The sequence below is a fragment of the Dendrobates tinctorius genome, unplaced genomic scaffold, assembly GCF_039654945.1.
Source record: "Dendrobates tinctorius isolate UK_male_01 unplaced genomic scaffold, ASM3965494v1 ptg000152l, whole genome shotgun sequence".
Taxonomy (NCBI): Eukaryota; Metazoa; Chordata; class Amphibia; order Anura; family Dendrobatidae; genus Dendrobates; species Dendrobates tinctorius.
This window is the reverse complement of record NW_027361819.1, coordinates 845,506-866,130: the sequence shown is the minus strand read 5'-3', so window position 1 is coordinate 866,130 and position 20,625 is coordinate 845,506. Positions and strand designations below refer to the sequence as shown.

The 20,625-nt window shown below is 45.2% G+C and overlaps 1 protein-coding gene across 1 annotated transcript in view; it reads right to left on the bottom strand.

The window, feature by feature from the left end:
- The window catches only part of LOC141050663 (uncharacterized), a 40,076-nt gene that overhangs the window by 17,744 nt on the left and 1,707 nt on the right, over positions 1–20,625 (bottom strand). Inside the window, exons 2-8 of the mRNA XM_073547254.1 lie at positions 19,497–19,841; positions 19,056–19,349; positions 18,544–18,648; positions 4,091–4,465; positions 3,585–3,890; positions 1,384–1,731; positions 415–795 (exon numbers count right to left, since the gene is read on the bottom strand). Of these exons, the coding sequence (XP_073403355.1) occupies positions 415–795; positions 1,384–1,731; positions 3,585–3,890; positions 4,091–4,465; positions 18,544–18,648; positions 19,056–19,349; positions 19,497–19,841 (2,154 nt within the window). The remainder of the gene's footprint in view (positions 1–414; positions 796–1,383; positions 1,732–3,584; positions 3,891–4,090; positions 4,466–18,543; positions 18,649–19,055; positions 19,350–19,496; positions 19,842–20,625) is intronic.

Here is a 20,625-nt window from a genome sequence, read left to right as displayed (position 1 = left end):
GGCAGTGTGGAGGTTGGACCTGAAATGTCTTTGTCCAGACCTGGTCAACCTTTATCTGCGCTCACCCTTTCTAGCGCCATGGGAGTGATTCAGAAACGCTTCAGGTACATTATGCATTTAATGTGGTCTTGCTTTTAATACTTTTAGGAGGATGTAATGGCACAGCGATTATAAAAAATGTAGAGTAGGACTGCCCCATATGAGAATGCCTTGACATGGCAGGGTGGCTCAAAGAATTGATCAATTGTTTGCTAAATGTCTCATTTTTGAAGTACAGCTAGAAATCAATGCACTTTATGTATTGCGTTCTGACCATCGGCAGCGCTGGCTTCTCCCCTTTTTTACTTAATATATATATTATTATGATATAGCAATTATTTTCTATTATCACCATATAATTATAATATTTCTCACCATAAAGCTGTTTCCGGTGGAACGTCTTCTGCCGGATCTGCTCCTCACAGGAGATTCTGCAGGATATCGTGATACATTTGTGCTTAGACACAGAAGGAGTGAAGCTGAGACAACTGGTGACATCAAGGAGACCTTGTACATCGGACATGTCCGTCCTCTCTCTATGAGCCATGAACTCTGTATGCCGGCCATCATCTTTCCTCATGATCGCACTTCCCGAATCCTCACGTACTTCATATTCTGTCCCATCTTTTTCGGCCACTATCCAGGTCACCTTGGTGTTCTGTGTACAGTATAAAGCCGCACAGTACAAGACCACCTTCTCCCCATCATACCACTTCTGGGGTCCCTGAATGTTGTTAACCAAAAAGGCTTGGACCTCTGTGAAATAAGAAAATTAATTATGATAATGTCACGGGACCAGGGGCTCCTTCCCTGTCCCTAACACTAGGGGGCGTCCTGTATCCGCCCTCTGTCTGTTCCCTTCCCCCATCCAGGGAAGAGGGGAGTAACAGTAGCAGTGCACCGTAGTACACCAACCTGACAAACAAGGTAACACGAACAGGGGAAACTGAAAATACCAGGCACACAAATATTCGCTCACATATATAGCAGAGAATAGGAGGAAAGGGATTTTATGGTAAGTAAAAAGAACTAATTTTTTTGTTAATATCATTGAGGGACACAGAATCATGGGATGTTCCAGAAAGAGCTGAGACCAAAAGTGTGAAGATTTATACTTGCCTTTTAGGCTTCCACAATATCCGAGCAGAAACTATACGAAAATGATTGTCTTGGAGGATTTAAGCCCATAAGGAAAAAAAATGTGTGAAAGATTTTTGAAATCTGATTTCATCTTTTGCCACAGAAATAATGCAGAAGAGGAAACCAGCTGCAAAAACCACACTTGTGAACATATCTTTACAGGTAAAATATGTTGAGGTCTGACCTGCCATACAGAATATTTACCGATATCTCGGGTCTCCGCTGTCTTAGCCTCTATAGGTTCATCTAAGCTGGGGTGATCCACTCTACAGATGAACCCGACATCTTGGTCTGTGCGCAGCGATTTCTTCAGAGACAGACAAGACGTAGCTGTGAAAGTTTTCTTGTCTGTCCGGTCTGATGTAATCTTTGGAATTGTATATTTCTCAGATTCTGACACTTCTATTAAATCAGGACGATCTTTCCTCTTCTCAAACCACTTCACAGTCAACGCGTCAGGGAAATAATTCGACACTGAGCACCTGAACAAGATCTCATCATCACGGATAACGCGGTCTATGAGGTCTCCGACTTGAGGATGCCAAGGAAGATCTGCGGGAAAAAGCAGAGAAAGACCATAAAATCTAAAAATATTCTACTGAGTTATATATCTACAATTAAGTCAGTTAGACTCGAAACGTGTCAGGATATTTTTTCATAGATATATCTACTTGGAATCGTACATCTAATCGAAGCCATATAATTAGGAGTCAGACTCAAAACTCGTCAGATATATTTGTTCATAGATATATTTTTTTGTAGCTATATCTACTCATAATGTTATATCTACTCATATCTAATCATAGACATATCTATAATTAAGAGTCAGCTAGACTCGAAACGCATCAGATATTTTTTCATAGATATTGTTCATAGATTTAGCTACTCATACTAATATATATACTCGTATATCTAATCGTAGATATATCTACAATTAGGAGTCAGACTCAGAACGCGTCAGATATATTTTTTGTGCCCACGCTACTATTTTAATGAAGTCACAACAAAGTAGTTTTGCTTTTAATTAATTTTGCGGGATTTTCCTTGGAGTGGATTGCCCAAGGAAGCCCGACTGAACAACGTACATATATTGGCTGGGGTGAGATGTATCTACAAACTATCTTATATTACTCGATATATAAGACTACTTCTACTATTCCATAAGTAGGAACGCCACCAAATAAAGTGGAGCAAAAAGATAGAGAGGACCCTGGTGGAACATCCATAGCAACAGTCTGCCGCCTCCGGAGCAGAGCCCTGCTGTCATCTCTGGAACCTCTTCTGGTTAGTAGATCACAATATGACGATGTTACGGAGCCTACTAATGAGAAGAAGAAGCATAGGAGATGCTGGTAGATAGTATGAGGTTTGCAGGGTTTTGGTCCGATGGCCACTGACTATCATTAAGGCCACTAGACCAGGATCATGTGCATCTTTTTGCTGAACTATATCCCAAAAAAGGCAATTTACATGAAATAATAACTGGTGAAAGACCGTTGTCGATCATTGGCTCATGTAACCATGCTGTGGATCGGGCAACAAATGAGCAAAATGCTGATATGTTAGCTGATTGGACCATTAATATGAGCCAATAAATGACTATTGTCAGCAGCAGATCGCTCCGTGTACAGAGATGTGCGGCCGACAACTTGCATAAGTGACGACAGAATGTCTCCATTTAATTAGTCCGTGTGAACGAGCCGGGTCACTCCTCAGGTATACACGCACTTGTTGCAGATCGTCTCTGAGACAAACTATAAAATGATGACATATCAGAATGGAAAACCCCTAAAAAATTAACTCAGCACTTGTTTAGATTTTTCTGATTTAAATACATTATGAACGTCTACTAAAAATTTTCACTGTCACAGGGGTCTAAGGGGTAACGTTTCTCCTTGTGCAGAGTGACAAGCAACCCCTGGCATATCAAAGTTAGGAGACTTGAAAGCCTTGCATAATTTTCTGGGAAATTAAATATGCAAATTGTGTCTTTGGAAAGAGAGGGAGAGGACTAAAACTCTACCACCAACAACTGGAAGCAGTGATACTAAAAGTCAATATAGACTCTTTAACGAGCCTTGCAATATGACTTAGAATAAAATCCAAAACAGAATCTCAATTTGCAGACAGTGTTGTCTTTCATTAGTACAAAGTATGAGATCTGATTTGCCTAGGTGAGGAGAGGCTCTGGACTGGGGTCTAAGGGATAATGTTTTTCCTTGTGGAGAGTGACATGTCTAGCCTGGCATGTCAGAGTGAGGAGGCTTATAAGCCATGAGGAAGAGGCACAGGGAAATTTGTAAAACTTAAATATATAGTCCAGCGCAGGGTGCTTTGCCCTCAAATAATATTTAATTTACAAAATGTAAGACATAGTAATGAACTCAGCTATGATAATCCTTTACCTTTTGCAGACAGCTCCCTGGATTGGGGCTTATCCATGGACCTATGATTCCAGGTAACGGTGACTTTATATGTTGGGTCCTTGAAGACGTCTCCAGAAATTGTACATTTACTTGTGAGATTAAGTGTGGGGTCAGGATTCTTAATTTCTTCATCTTCTGATAGAATTTTCTGATGTGACTGACCCTTTATAGAAGACCAGCTGATCGTCAGTGGTCTGGGGTAGAATCTGCTGAAGCTGGCTGCCAGCTGAACATCTCCATGGTCGGTGATGGTGAACTGTATCGGCTCCATGAACTGAGGTTTAGCTGCAGAAAACAAATCCATATATTGAAGTCATTCACCTTAAAATTTTATACTTATCCAACCACTGTTAGCAGCCCCCCCAATCTGGTAAGGATGATCAATCTTCAGACAGGCCATAAATATCTAAGTCCTGGACTGCCCCTTTAATAAGTGTAATATCCGCCCTAGGAAGCAATGCGATGCTTCATTAGTTAAATCTCACCATAAATGTCGTTGATCTCATAGGTTGTCTCCTCCGATCCCTTATCAGTAAATCTGCAGATAACAGATGACCCCAGGTGTCTGGATACTGAAGGAATGAAGGTCAGTTTGGTAGTGATGTCATGAAGAGAATTGCTCTTTTGGCTGGTCGTCTTCTCTGTTGACATCTTATACTCCGAGGACATAAGAGGCTGCTGATCCTCATTGTTTTCCCATTTCATCTCTGTGATCTCACATGAGGTTCCATCTTTATTTTTAATGATCCATCTCGCCTCGGTCTCCTGAGAACAGTTACAGGCTGTACAGTACAAGGTGGTGGTCTCACCCTCCATCATTTTGGTGCCATGAATTTTAGATAGCAAAACTCCCAAGTTTCCTGTTTAGAACATAAATATTTTTGTACAGAATGTTTACATGTGGACATTGACTTACATCAGCCCTGAACTATATTGGCAGACCAATGGCATTAAATATTCACATGCTCGATTCATCACATATCCAGCACTGGAGTGTGTGGCTCCATAAAGTATATAGGTCTTTCATGAATGAGTCACCGGAAGAGTAAAAAACAAAAAGGCAAGCTAAGTCCAGAAAACCGGAGAGGTTGGTAACTAGCGGATTGCAGACCCCTGATCCTATTCACAACAACTAGCAGTAGCCGTGGAGCGTGCCTAAGGTGGTCCTAGATGCCTTGTCACAGCCGGAGAGCTAAATAAGCTTAAAGAAAGAAAGGGGAAATCTAAACTGCCCTAGAGCAGACCCCAAAGCAACAGACAGCCCCCAACATGTATTGACGGTGAAAAAAGATGAAAACACAAACACAGACAGAAAGACAGGCAGAGCAAACGATGGGGCCCAACTGTCACGTCACCGCCAGACTCAGGGCCTGCTGTCCCGGCCTCGGCCAGTAGGAGGCGCCGGACTATCACATCACCGTCAGACTCAGGGCCTGCTGTCCCGGCCTCGACCACTAGGAGGCGCCGGACTGTCCTATCACCGTCTGACCCGTGGCCTGCAGTCCCGGCCTTGGTCTCTGGGAGGCGCTGTGCTTCAACCCCGAGTGATGGCGGCGATAGTCATGAGGCTCCTGCGCAGGCGTCCGCTGGACGCAGGCTTCGCTCCTCGGTCAGTCATGAAGGGGCTGGTGCATCACCATCCAGCCTGGTCCTGGGGGCGGTCCGGATGACATCATCAGCCCACGGGCCTGTGAGGGATGACCTGATCCCTCAAATACCTTGGGACTGTTCTTGCAGGCCGCCGGATATATTCTTGGTTCCCCTGCGTGTTACTGTGTGTATTACTGTTGACTGACTCTGACTTTTGCCTGGACTTCTGACCCTTCTTCTGCCTAACGATTCTGTACCTCTGCGACTCTCCTGGTTTATGACACTGACTTCGGCCTGGATTCTGACTCTGCTTCTGCCTAAAGATTCTGTACCTCTGCGACTCTCCTGGTTTATGACACTGACTTCGGCCTGGATTCTAACTCTGCTTCTGCCTAACGATTCTGTACCTCTGCGACTCTCCTGGTTTATGACTCTGGCTTCGACCTGGTATCTGTCTTTGCTGCTGTCTACCGTTTTTATACCTTTTCTGCCTGACTGGTTTAGTCTCGGATATCATTGCCTCTGTGTCCTGTGTTGGAACACCTGTCTGGCGACCGTCCTGCTCTGGTCATTGCTCCTATTCAGACAGCACCTCCTGGGCTCTGCTATAAATCCAGATCCCTGTATAGGGGTAAAGGGTATCAGTGTTTCTCGGGGTGTTGTCTGGCTGCAGCCCAGACCGCAGGCAGACGTCACATTATATCCGGCCCAAAAAATAAAACTGCTTTTTGTGTCTATACTTAACACATATAAAAGCAGTTTTCCTCACCTTTTTTTTCCTTCCTCCTGACTGAGCTGATTCTTGGCCCAAACACCTGTTACATTGCACAGCCTGGAAGGTCACTCTCAGGCTCAAGCATGCTGCAGCCTGGAAGCTTCAAGGAAAATGCTGGCTGTTGGAAATCCACACTCCGGGATCATCACCCCCTGGACAGCTCTGGGGGTCAGGTATTGCCCGCAAATGCGGCCAAACTGTTGTTACCAGTTTCCCTTTCTTTTGCTAAGAAACGTCTGTGTGTGAAGGCTTTTGTAGATTGTGGGGCTGCTGGCAACCTTATGGATTTTTTATTTGCTAAGAGCCTTGGTGTACCTCTGTCAAGGCTTAAAGCGCCTACTCAGACTACTGCGATTAATGGTACATCTATATTCCAAGGAGGCGTGGAATTCGTTACTGCCAAAATTTCTATGTCAGTGGGGACATTACATAACGAACAAATGTCATTTCTTGTTATATACAATTTATCAGATCCAGTTGTGTTAGGCATGCCATGGTTGCACCAACATAATCCGGTTATTGACTGGCGCATAGGTGACGTTGTGCGCTGGAGTCCACGGTGTCAGAGAAACTGTATGTCTTTTCCAGTAAACCAGATTAAAATTAAAACACCTTCTATTCCCTATGCGTTTAGGGATTATGAAGATGTTTTCTCTATAGTGGAGTCGGAGAAACTACCTCCTCACAGAGAATACGATTGTCCTATTGAATTGGTCCCTGGTGCCCGTCTCCCTAAGGGGAGAATATTCAACCTCTCTGGTCCTGAGCGTGTAGCCATGAAGGAATACATAGCAGACAGCCTTCGTAAGGGCTTCATTAGACCTTCCACCTCACCTGTAGGAGCTGGGTTTTTCTTTGTAGAGAAAAAAGATGGTGGACTCAGACCATGCATTGACTACCGTGAGCTGAACGCCATAACCGTAAAAAATCAATACCCACTGCCACTCATTCCTGATCTGTTTAATCAGTTACTGGGAGCTCGCTGGTTTACTAAGCTTGACCTCCGGGGGGCTTATAACCTGGTCCGCATAAGAGATGGGGACGAATGGAAAACGGCCTTTAATACACCCCTTGGCCATTTTGAGTACCTGGTAATGCCCTTCGGACTCAGTAACGCTCCTGCAGTATTTCAGCACTTCGTCAATGATATTTTCAGAGATATTTGTGGGGTGTATGTCGTCGTATATCTGGACGACATTTTGATTTATTCTGCTGACCCTGTGACACATGCTCAACACGTCCGTTCAGTACTGCAAAGACTGCGCGAAAACTCTTTGTTCGCGAAATTTGAAAAATGTGTTTTTTTTGCCGAAGAGGTGCAGTTCTTAGGATACATGGTCTCAGGCAAGGGGTTCCGCATGGATCCTGCCAAGATTCAACCCATTAAGGATTGGGTACAACCCAAATCGCTGAAAGCACTGCAGCGATTTTTGGGATTTGCAAATTATTATCGCAAATTCATCAGGGGATTCTCAGAGATTGCCAAGCCACTCACGGACCTTACCCGGAAAGGGGCGGACGTGACTAATTGGAATCCTGAGGCAACCCGGGCTTTTTCTACACTAAAGGAGTGCTTCGTGGCCAACCCGGTGTTGATTCAACCAAACTTGGACCACCCGTTTATTGTGGAAGTAGATGCCTCCGAAGACGGAGTGGGAGCAGTGCTCTCACAAGGCACTGCATCCCTCACTCAGCTTCGTCCATGTGCCTTTTTCTCCCGCAAATTCTCTGCCACGGAGAGAAACTATGACATCGGCAACCGAGAACTATTGGCAATCAAGTGGGCCTTCGAGGAATGGCGCCACTTCCTCGAAGGCGCCAAACACAAAGTTACTGTTATTACCGATCACAAAAACCTAACCTACCTAGAGTCGGCTAAAAGACTAAACCCTAGGCAGGCCACCACCTTGTTTTTCTCCAGGTTTGATTTCTTAATCACCTTTCGCCCCGGAACCAAAAATGTGAGGGCAGATGCCCTCTCCCGCAGCTTTTGTCACACACACACCGAGGACTATGAACCAGGTCCCATATTGGCTAATGGCATTGTCGTGTCGGCAGTATCTCTGGACCTTCTGGAGGAGATCCGTAGGTCATCAGAACGAGCTCCTGACACTACGCCCCCCAAAAAATTATTCGTTCCAGCTACCTTTCGCTTACGAGTGTTAAAAGAATCTCACGACTCCGTCCTGGCAGGCCACCCTGGTCTCAATAATACCACTAGGCTGGTAACCAGGAACTTTTGGTGGCCAACGGTGGCCAAGGACTGTAAGGAGTACGTCTCAGCGTGTGAAGTCTGTGCCCGCGCCAAGTCCCCCCATAACCGTCCTACCGGCTGGCTTCAGTCCTTGCCCACCCCTGAAAGTCCATGGACCCACATCTCCATGGACTTCATTACAGACCTGCCACCCTCCGAGGGGAAAACTTGTATTTGGGTGGTGGTGGACAGGTTCAGTAAACAGTCTCACTTTGTTCCCCTGTCCGGCTTACCCAACTCTTGTTTGTTCTTCACGTTGTACGTTTGCACGGCGTTCCGGCAAATATCGTATCTGACAGGGTTACCCAGTTCGTCTCAAAGTTCTGGAGGGCGTTCTGTAGACTAGACGTATTGGTGTTGAGTTGTCCTTCTCCTCGGCATACCATCCCGAGACGAATGGCCAAACTGAGCGTGCCAACCAAACGCTGGAGCAATACCTCCGCTGCTATGTCTCAGCACATCAGTCAGATTGGGTGGAACATTTGCCATTGGCAGAGTTTGCTCTCAATAATAGATACCAAGACTCCATCAAAACTACCCCCTTCTTCTGTAACCTTGGACTACATCCGCGCTTTGGATCATTTTCGGCCAAGATGTCGGAAATCCCAGGGGTTGAGCAAAATATACATCGTCTGAAGACTATTTGGTCCGAAGTAAACTCTAATTTAAAAGGGGCTCAAATTAGACAGACTTCGGCGGCTAATAGACGACGATCCCAGGGGCCGCACCTGGGAGTTGGTGACAAGGTTTGGCTCTCTACAAGAAACATCAAACTTAAGGTACCGTCGGCCAAACTGGGTCCCAGGTTCATCGGCCCAAATGAAATATTAGAGGTAATTAACCCGGTAGCGTTTCGGTTAAAGCTCCCGCAGTCATTTAAAATTCCTAACGTTTTTCATAAGTCCCTCCTCAAGGTATACCGTTCCCCAATTCGTCCCGTCCAGTCCCCTCCTCCTCCAGTTTTGGTCAAGGGCGCCTTGGAGTACGAGGTCCAAGGCATATTTGATTCCCGTCTAGTGAGAAACTCGGTACAATATTTGGTGCATTGGAAGGGCTACGGCTCAGAGGAGAGGTCCTGGGTCCCCGCTAGTGACATTCGTGCAAAGCGGTTGATTAGAAGGTTTCACCTCCTCCACCCTGACAAACCGGGTTTTGAGGGTCCAGAGGCCCCTCTTAGAGGGGGGGGTACTGTCACGTCACCGCCAGACTCAGGGCCTGCTGTCCCGGCCTCGGCCAGTAGGAGGCGCCGGACTATCACATCACCGTCAGACTCAGGGCCTGCTGTCCCGGCCTCGACCACTAGGAGGCGCCGGACTGTCCTATCACCGTCTGACCCGTGGCCTGCAGTCCCGGCCTTGGTCTCTGGGAGGCGCTGTGCTTCAACCCCGAGTGATGGCGGCGATAGTCATGAGGCTCCTGCGCAGGCGTCCGCTGGACGCAGGCTTCGCTCCTCGGTCAGTCATGAAGGGGCTGGTGCATCACCATCCAGCCTGGTCCTGGGGGCGGTCCGGATGACATCATCAGCCCACGGGCCTGTGAGGGATGACCTGATCCCTCAAATACCTTGGGACTGCTCTTGCAGGCCGCCGGATATATTCTTGGTTCCCCTGCGTGTTACTGTGTGTATTACTGTTGACTGACTCTGACTTTTGCCTGGACTTCTGACCCTTCTTCTGCCTAACGATTCTGTACCTCTGCGACTCTCCTGGTTTATGACACTGACTTCGGCCTGGATTCTGACTCTGCTTCTGCCTAACGATTCTGTACCTCTGCGACTCTCCTGGTTTATGACTCTGGCTTCGACCTGGTATCTGTCTTTGCTGCTGTCTACCGTTTTTATACCTTTTCTGCCTGACTGGTTTAGTCTCGGATATCATTGCCTTTGTGTCCTGTGTTGGAACACCTGTCTGGCGACCGTCCTGCTCTGGTCATTGCTCCTATTCAGACAGCACCTCCTGGGCTCTGCTATAAATCCAGATCCCTGTATAGGGGTAAAGGGTATCAGTGTTTCTCGGGGTGTTGTCTGGCTGCAGCCCAGACCGCAGGCAGACGTCACACCAACTAACTAGATAGGACAGGACAGAAAAGATGCTGGCTGCAATCCGCAAAAACTCTACCAAAAATGTCCCAACACGTCTGATAGGAAAAACGGCCCTGAAGTCACTAGACTTCAAAATCCCTATATCAGCGCTCCGATATTTTCTGAGGACAGAGTAAAAGAGATTAAACCGATCAGGGACAAAAATGGAAATTCAGCACAGCCCCAGCCGGGACTGGCTGAACACAAAACTAAGTAAATCAGAAAAAATCTCATGGAACAATAGCAGAGCAAAACAGCTTTAGAAGACAGGAACTGAACTGGAGGCCAGACCTCAGAGCAGGAGAAATCACCAGCAACCCTACAGGGCGTCGGCTGCCTTATATTCACTCAGAAACTCCTGATGTCCAATCACAGTCCTCTTCCTCAGGTGGCCGGTTTCTGCCATTTAGATCAGCTTCATTACCTCCCTTCACCAACAGAGGGAGTCCAGATAGAGAACTCACTACTCCTCTGTCAGCACAGCCAGCTCCATAACCCTCACCAGAAGCCAGAGGCAAACCCAAAAATGAGCTCACAACAGTATCCCCTCTTGAGGAGGTGTCATCGAACCCTCATCCACGCCACCGGGCCGATCAGGATGGGTCCGATGAAAAGCACGAACCAATCTATCGGCATGAATATCAGAGGCAGAGACTCAAGAATTGTCCTCCTGGCCATAACCCTTCCACTTGACCACATACTGGAGTCTCCGTCTAACCAGACGAGAATCCAGTATTTCCTCTACCTCATATTCCACATTACCTTTAACCAATACAGGGTCAGGGGGTGCCGCCATAGGAACTACTGGCTCAACATATCTCTTCAACAGCGACTTATGAAACACATTATGGATCTTAAACGTAACAGGAAGAGCCAATCGAAAAGAAACTGGATTAAGAATCTCCAAAATCTTGTAAGGTCCAATAAATCTTGGCTTGAACTTTGGAGAAGCCACCTTCATAGAGATATTCTTTGATGACAACCAAACCATATCACCCACTTTAAACTGGGGACCAATGGTCCTATGCCGGTTAGAAAACCGCTGGGCCTTTTCCTGGGAGAGAGACAACTTATCCACTACTTGGTCCCAAATTTGCTGCATTCTCTCTACCACAGTGTCAACACCTGGGCAGGCTGAAGGTTCCACTTGCCCTGAAGAAAATCGAGGATGAAACCCAAAGTTACAGAAAAAGGGAGACATCAAGGTGGCAGAACTAGCTCTATTATTTAAAGCGAATTCAGCCAAGGGCAAAAATGAAACCCAATCATCCTGATCAGCAGATATAAAACATCTCAAATAGGACTCCAAAGTCTGGTTTGTTCTCTCCGTCTGCCCACTGGTCTGAGGGTGAAACGCAGAGGAGAAGGACAACTGAATTCCCAGCTTGGAACAAAAGGCTTTCCAGAATCTGGAAACAAACTGAACCCCTCTGTCCGATACAATGTTCTCAGGAATACCATGCAACCGAACCACCTGTTGTAAAAACAAGGGTACCAACTCAGCGGAAGATGGCAACATTGTGAGTGGTACAAGATGGACCATCTTCGAAAATCTATCACAAATCACCCAGATAACAGTCATTCTCTGAGAGACAGGAAGATCAGAAATAAAATCCATTGAAATATGGGTCCATGGCCTTTAAGGCACCGGCAAGGGCATCAACAACCCACTAGAGCGAGAACAGGGTTTAGACCGGGAACAAGTCCCACAGGACTGCACAAAATTCCTGACATCACTAGATAAGGCAGACCACCAAAAAGACCGACTCACCAAATCTCTGGTACCAAAAATACCTGGATGACCAGCAAATGCGGAGCAATGAACTTCAGACATCACTCTCTTCCTCCACTGGTCAGGAACATACAATTTTCCCATAGGATAACGCTCAGGTTTGTCCTCCTGGAATTCTTCCAGAGCACGTCTCAAATCGGGCGAGATGGCAGAAAGAGCTACCCCCTCACCTAGGATGGTAGTAGGCTTGGTCACAATAGGAGAATCAGAAAAGAAACTCCTAGAAAGGGCGTCTGCCTTAACATTTTTAGTGCCTGGAAGAAAGGAGACCACAAAATCAAAACGCGTAAAAAACAAGGCCCACCTAGCCTGTCTAGGATTCAAGCGCTTGGCCGACTCAAGGTAAATCAAATTCTTGTGGTCAGTGAGGACCACAACTTGATGTCTAGCTCCCTCCAACCAATGTCTCCACTCCTCAAATGCCCATTTCATTGCTAACAATTCCCGATTCCCCACATCATAGTTGCGTTCAGATGGGGAGAACTTTCGAGAAAGGAAGGCACAGGGATTCATTTTAGACGTCACCGGATCTTTTTGGGACAAAACAGCTCCTGCACCAATGTCTGAAGCGTCTACGTCCACCTGAAAAGGAAGTGAGACATCAGGTTGCCGCAAAACCGGAGCAGAAGTGAACCTCCGCTTCAGCTCCTGAAAGGCCGAAACAGCCTCTGAAGACCAATTCAGCACATCAGCACCCTTCTTAGTTAAATCAGTCAGTGATTTAGCAATACCAGAAAAATTAGCTATAAGTTTACGATACAAATTAGCAAAACCCAAAAACTTCTGGAGAGCCTTCAAAGAAGTGGGTTGAACCCAATCATAAATGGCCTGTACCTTGGCCAGGTCCATTTCAATAGTTGACGGAGACAAAATAAATCCCAAAAATGAAATCCTCTGTACACCAAAAAGGCACTTCGATCCCTTAACATACAAGGAATTCTCCTTCAAAATCCGGAACACAGTCCGGACATGTTCCACATGAAAATCCCAATCCCTGGAAAAGATCAAAATATCATCCAGATAGATGATCAAAAACTTATCCACAAAGTCCCGGAAAATATCATTCATGAAGGATTGGAAGACAGAAGGGGCATTAGTGAGCCCAAAAGACATCACCAGGTACTCAAAATGTCCCTCCGGGGTATTAAACGCCGTCTTCCATTCATCCCCATGCTTGATGCGAATAAGATTATACGCCCCCCTGAGGTCAAGCTTAGTAAACCAGCAAGCACCTTTAACTCTGGAGAATAAATCAGAAATCAGGGGTAACAGATACTGATATTTAACAGTCATCTTGTTGAGGGAGCAATAGTCAATACAAGGCCTTAATGAACCATCTTTCTTGGCCACGAAAAAAAACCCAGCACCTAAGGGCGAAGAGGATGGTCTAATATGACCCTTCTCCAACGACTCCTTAATATAAGATTGCATAGCCTCGTGTTCGGGTACAGATAAATTGAAAAGTCGATCCTTGGGAAATTTACACCCAGGTCTCAACTCAATTGCACAGTCATAACTCCTATGAGGAGGCAAAGACGCAGACTTGCTCTCACTGAATACATCATAAAAATCAGCCAAATAGTCAGGAACATCATGCGACTGGGGAGAGGTGGAGAAAACAGGAGTGTCGCCAAGAGCACACCGACAACCCCAACTCACCACAGACAGATTTCCAATCCAAAACCGGATTATGGATTTGCAACCAGGGAAATCCCAGAACAATGGTATCATGCAAATTATGCAACACCAAAAATCTGCAATTTTCTTGGTGGTCTGGGGCCGACCTGCATTATCACCTGGGTCCAAAACTGAGGTTTATTCTTTGCCAAAGGAGTAGCATCAATACCCCTCAAAGGAATAGGCATCCGCAGAGGTGTCATAGGAAAACCACAACATTTAGTAAAATCCAAGTCCATCAGGTTCAGAGCCGCTCCTGAATCCACAAAAGCCTTAGCGGAAAATGTGGACAGGGAGCAGATCAGAGTAATTGCCAAAAGAAACTTAGGTTGTACACCACCTACAGCAAATGTGTGTGCAAAACGTTTCTCTCGTTTAGGGCAGACAGAAATAATATGAAAGGCATCTCCACAGAAAAAACACAGCTTATTACGCCTTCTAAACTGCTGACGTTGCGCCCTAGACAAAACTCTTTCACATTGCATAGGTTCAGACATTTGTTCAACAGGTGGCAGCATTTCTCGTGTAATTTTACGTTCACGTAAACGCCGATCAACCTGAATGGCTAATGACAAAGAATCGTCAAGACCAGAGCGAACAGGAAATCCCACCATAGTATCTTTTACGGTTTCTGACAAACCCTTCCGAAAGAGAGCTGCCAAGGCACCATCATTCCAAGTAGTAAGGACCGCCCACTTTTGGAATTTTTAACAGTACAACTCTGCAGAATCCTGACCCTGGCTTAATGCCAACAGGGCTTTTTCAGCTTGATCAATAGCATTAGGTTCATCATACAACAACCCCAAGGCTTGAAAAAATGCGTCCACATTAGCTAGAATAGGATCATCAGGTGTCAAAGAAAACGCCCAATCCTGGGGATCGCCACGCAGAAAAGAGATGACAATTTTAACCTGCTGCGCAGAGCTCCCCGATGAGTTAGGCTTCAAAGCAAGAAATAATTTACAATTATTCTTAAAATTCAAAAATTTAGACTGATCCCCAAAAAACACATCAGGAGTAGGGATCTTTGGTTCAGCAGCATGTGAATGAGCAAGATAGGCGGAAATTCCCCGCACTTCAGCAGTGAGCTGCTCCACACGATCAGACAATTGCTTAATCTCCATTAAGAAAAAATTCCTCCTACGGCCCCAGAGAAAAAGAGGAAAAAATGTACATAAAAAAAAAAAAAAATTCTGACACTTTTTTTTTTTTTTTTTTACAATTCTTTCCTGCTATTGAGTACCCTAGAATCTGCGGTATGGCTGGTGATTATGTTATGAATGAGTCACCGGAGGAGGAAAAAACAAAAAGGCAAGCTAAGTCCAGAAAACTGGAGAGGTTGGTAACTAGCGGATTGCAGACTCCTGATCCTATTCACAACAACTAGCAGTAGCCGTGGAGCGTGCCAACGGTGGTCCTAGATGCCTCGTCACAGCCATAGAGCTAAATAAGCCGAAAGAAAGAAAGGGGAAATCTAAACTGCCCCAGAGCAGACCCTAAAGCAATAGACAGCCCCCAACATGTATTGACGGTGAAAAAAGATGAAAACACAAACACAGACAGAAAGACAGGCAGATCAAACGATGGGGCCCAACTAACTAGATAGGACAGGACAGAAAAGATGCTGGCTGCAATCCGCAAAAACTCTACCAAAAATGTCCCAACACGTCTGATAGGAAAAACAGACCTGAAGTCACTAGACTTCAAAATCCCTATATCAGCCCTCCGATATTTTCTGAGGACAGAGCAAAAGAGATTAAACCAATCAGGGACAAAAATGGAAATTCAGCACAGCCCCAGCCGGGACTGGCTGAACACAAAACTAAGTAAATCAGAAAAAATCTCATGGAACAATAGCAGAGCAAAACGGCTTTAGAAGACAGGAACTGAACTGGAGGCCAGACCTCAGAGCAGGAGAAATCACCAGCAACCCTACAGGGCGTCGGCTGCCTTATATCCACTCAGAAACTCCTGATGTCCAATCAGGTTTAGCTTCCACACATTGCCTGACCAGCAAGCATAGATGAAGGGCAATGCAGGTTCAGATACAGGTGCACAATTAAATAAAGCTTGGGGCAGGGCGGGGCTGCCATGTGTGTGCACAGCAGCCTAGATCCATCACAGTGAACACAGAAAAAAAGGCGAACATAACCCAGCGCGCACGGCAACAGTGGTGGTCAGCCACATACCAATATAAAAAAAAAGAAAAAAGAAGCCAGCGCTGCTAAGGTTAGAACGCATAACATAAAGTGCATATGCACATAATATCTAACTATTCAAAATGAGATATCTAGAAAAAAAATTGATCAATTCAATTGAGCCACCCCGCCGCGCCAAGGCAATCTCATGTGGGGGGTCCTACTCTACGTTTTTAATAAACACTGTGCCATTACGGCCTCCTAGATACATTAAAAGCAAGACCACTTTAAGTGCAATCCATACCTGAGCATTTCTGGATCGCTTTTAATGTATCTAGGAGGCCGTAATGGCACAGTGTTTATTAAAAACGTAGAGTAGGACCCCCCACATGAGATTGCCTTGGCGCGGCGGGGTGGCTCAATTGAATTGATCAATTTTTTTGCTAAATATCTCATTTTGAATAGTTAGATATTATGTGCATATGCACTTTATGTTATGCGTTCTAACCTTAGCAGCACTGGCTTCTTTTTTCTTTTTTTTTATATTGGTATGTGGCTGACCACCACTGTTGCCGTGCGCGCTGGGTTATGTTCGCCATTTTTTCTGTGTTCACTGTGATGGATCTAGGCTGCTGTGCACACACACGGCAGCCCCGCCCTGCCCCAAGCTTTATTTAATTGTGCACCTGTATCTGAACCTGCATTGCCCTTCATCTATGCTTGCTGGTCAGGCAATGTGTGGAAGCTAAACCTGACATGTCTGTATTCAGACCTGGTTGGCCTTCATCCGCACTTGCTTTTTCTGGCATCATGGGAGCGATCCAGAAATGCTTAGGTACGGATTGCACTTAAAGTGGTCTTGCTTTTAATGTATCTAGGAGGCCGTAATGGCACAGTGTTTATTAAAAACGTAGAGTAGGACCCCCCACATGAGATTGCCTTGGCGCGGCGGGGTGGCTCAATTGAATTGATCAATTTTTTTGCTAAATATCTAATTTTTAATACAGTTAGATATTATGTGCATATGCACTTTATGTTATGCGTTCTAACCTTAGCAGCGCTGGCTTCTTTTTTTCTTTTTTTTGATGTCCAATCACAGTCCTCTTCCTCAGGTGGCCGGTTTCTGCCATTTAGATCAGCTTCATTACCTCCCTTCACCAACAGAGGGAGTCCAGATAGAGAACTCACTACTCCTCTGTCAGCACAGCCAGCTCCATAACCCTCACCAGAAGCCAGAGGCAAACCCGAAAATGAGCTCACAACATAGGTCTGTACATTTTAACTATCAGTGTGTCTGGACACAGTAAGGGACAGTTCAGCCGTCCAATCTAGGACGGGGGGGCTGAGCTCTCAATGTGGTGATGGATAGGTCAGACGCCCAATCGGCTGAGGTATGCTGAGCTGTCAATATGTTGAGTGACAATTCAGCCATCCAATCACTAGCGGGGCATGCCGAGGTTTCCTCCATGTGTGTGCTATTCGAGTGATTACCTGACTATTTAGCTGTCTCTTAGCTTCCAGTTGGTGCCAGTTGTAGCTTAGCTCAAGTCATGTGTGCCTGCTCTGTTATCTGTGTTCCTGCATTTAATCTTTGCTGCCAACTTTGGAACCTTGCCTTTGACTATCCATTTGCCTTTCCCTTTTGTATTCATCGTTCCCGGAATTTTTACTTCAGACAGTGTCCTCGCCTTTGCCATACCCCTTTGTTTATGACCAGGATGAGGCCTCTTGGTATCTGACCCCGGACTTCATGACTACCCAGCCTCATGGCTTGTCAATTCAACCTTGAATTAAGGTACATATGCTCAATCTCTACTCCTTACGCTGTGTTTGGGATTGTTGGAAACAGACAAGAGATGTACTCGGCTTTCTCCAGCAGTCCCACAGATAATGAATAAAGTGAAGGCTGAGAATCTTGCACAATCTGCTCCATTGCAGATGGGGCTTCAGAGTTCCATTCCCATAGATCTGGAGCTCCATTATTGGGATTCTCTATGATTGGGGACAACCTGCAATTCTGGGAATAACCCGTTTAATTTTGTGTTACTTTTTAGCCTCCAGACATAGATTGCCCATTCTACTGAGACTACCAACTCTTCCAATGGACTTCTGGATGTCCACATCTCTGAGACTCTGACTAATTTTGACTTTTGGAGCATCTGCCAATTAAAATATGATATTATCAATCCTTCTCAAATCCAATTTTCCCCCACACATTTGCTGATTTGTTATTGATGCAGCTGTCACTTTTGCTTACATGAATGTCTTAGTTATTAATATTTGAGATAATTCCGGGACACCTTTTCTTTGATCCCCGCCTCTGCATAGTGCTGGTCCTCCTCCTGGACATGTAGGAATACATCGTATCTGTGGGGACTGTGTCACTTTCTACGCCCCCTCTCACACTCACCGATCACTGTTGACCATATCTGACATCTATGACAATGTGAATGGTAACATACCAAGTTCTTCATTTTAAGCACACTTTTTCCCCTTTGCTTAAAGGCAAATATTTATGGCTAAAAAGGATTTGCAATTAGGTTTTATTAAAAATGTTGCTATTTTAATTATTTGAAAGCACAGCCACTAGTAATCACGTCTTTACATTCACCATGAAGTCTCTGTAACTTACCTGATTTCTTCTTGTTTAAAATCACAGCCAGGACCAATAACATGATCAAAACGGCTACTCCAGCGATCACCCCCACCACCAGGCCGGTGTTATTACTGCCATCATCTGGAGGGGAGAAGAGAAAGCTTACACACATTACCTCCTGTATCACCATTGTTGTTATTGTTAACAGTCCATTCATTCATACAGAATACTAAACTCAAAGGTAATGGAGACAAGGTAGAGGCCATGACTTTCTTTACTGTACAAGCTATGTACCATGATGGTTAAAATTTTTCTAAAAGTGGGGTCTAAGGAGTAACGTGGAGAGTGACATGCCAAGGCTGGCATGCCAGAGTGATGAGACATGCATGCTCCTCTGGAAATTTAAATATGCAAATTTTCTCTTCAGGGAGGAATAGAACTCTACAGTATAGCGCCACCTATTGGAAGCAGCGATCCTAAAAGTGTGCAAATTATTCAGTTAGTGAAACAGTTTATGTAAAATGTAGGCAATTAATTCTGAAGCTCACCGCTATAAAAGAGCCGGACGTCTTGTTTTATGGGTTCTGTGAGGGATTCATGCTGGACTCTGCATAATAAGGATTTGGGTTTTTCCGTGGTCGGTAGCATCATGGTGCAATTCATGGAGAAAGTGCCATCATTATTCTTGTGAGAATGGGATAGATCACAGACTTTCACAACTGTCTCATCCTTTACCAACTCCACAGTGATCTGTGAGGGGTAAAATCCGGCCACCGAGCAGAAGATCTGGTCCTGCTCAGGGCCTACGTTAACTTTCTCAACAGCTGAGATAGACGGACGAGCTGTAAGGAGAAAACAAACAAGTGAAAGGATCACAACCTTGTAAATGTTGTAATCAGTGGTATGGATGGAGAGGTGGAAATGATTCCAGCACTCTGGGATGAAAAAAAATACTTTACGCACTTGTTAGACCGTGTCGTGAAACTTACCATAAAGGTTAAGATTGATTTCCTTGTGAACCATGTCCGGAGTGTAGACCACTATGCACCTATAGGTCCCAATGTCTCTGACAGATGCCGTCTTCACGTACAAATCAGCAGCTCCGTTTGCAGCGATGGTGCCATCGATATATTTGTTTGAGAGGTTTTGTGTTCCTTTGTTGTCGAAGTTCACAATCTTAGATCCCTGAAACTCCCACATAATTGCAAGATACAGGCGCTTTATTGGAGCTTTTTCAACCTCGAATGTGCAAGGTATCGTGACATCACTTCCCAGCTCGGCCGTCACAGAAGGAGGAGCAGAGACTTTCAAGGTGGATTCAGCAGGAGGAACAACTGGAAAACAGACAATATGTAGGCATTACTGACTGCAGAGGCTCCTTTTACCACCTAACCAGGCCCTCTCAGAGGGAGCATGTAACCCCCATATTCTGCAGTACTTTACAGACATCGTCATCTCCGTCCCCATCAGGTTTCACAATCTGGATTCCCTATCAGTTTTTAGAGTGTGAGAGAAACCTGAAGAACCCAGAGGAAGCCCATGGAGAACATACACACTCCTTGCAGATGTTGTCCTTGGTGGGACCTGAACTGTTACGATAGTAACAGAAGACATTTTTTTCTGTGGATGAGGCCTGTATAACATAGACTAGATGCTCCAAACTATTTCAAACTGAGATCTCCCCTACTGTATTACGTTAGTAACAGAAGAAATTTTTGTGTGTGTGTGTGTGTGTGAGGCCTGTATAGCATATTATAGATGCCCCAAACAATTTCAAACCGAGATTTCCCTTACTGTAGAGAGTTAGTACAGGAGAATTTTTGGGGGGCTGTGGATGAAACCTGTGTAACATAGACTAGCTGTTCCAAATAATTTCAAACCAAAATCTCTCCTACTGTATCACGTTAGTAACAGAAGAATTCTTTTTTTGTGTGGATGAGGCCTGTATAACAGACACTACAAATAATTTCAAACTAAGATCTCCCCTGCTGTTTCTCGTTAGTAACATATTTTTTTTTACTGTGCAACAGCTGTGCAGAAAGATAAATTTCACCACCACTAAACGACAGGGTGAGATATGGCGTGCTGAATCACGGTAGCAAGTGCCCAAAAAATTTT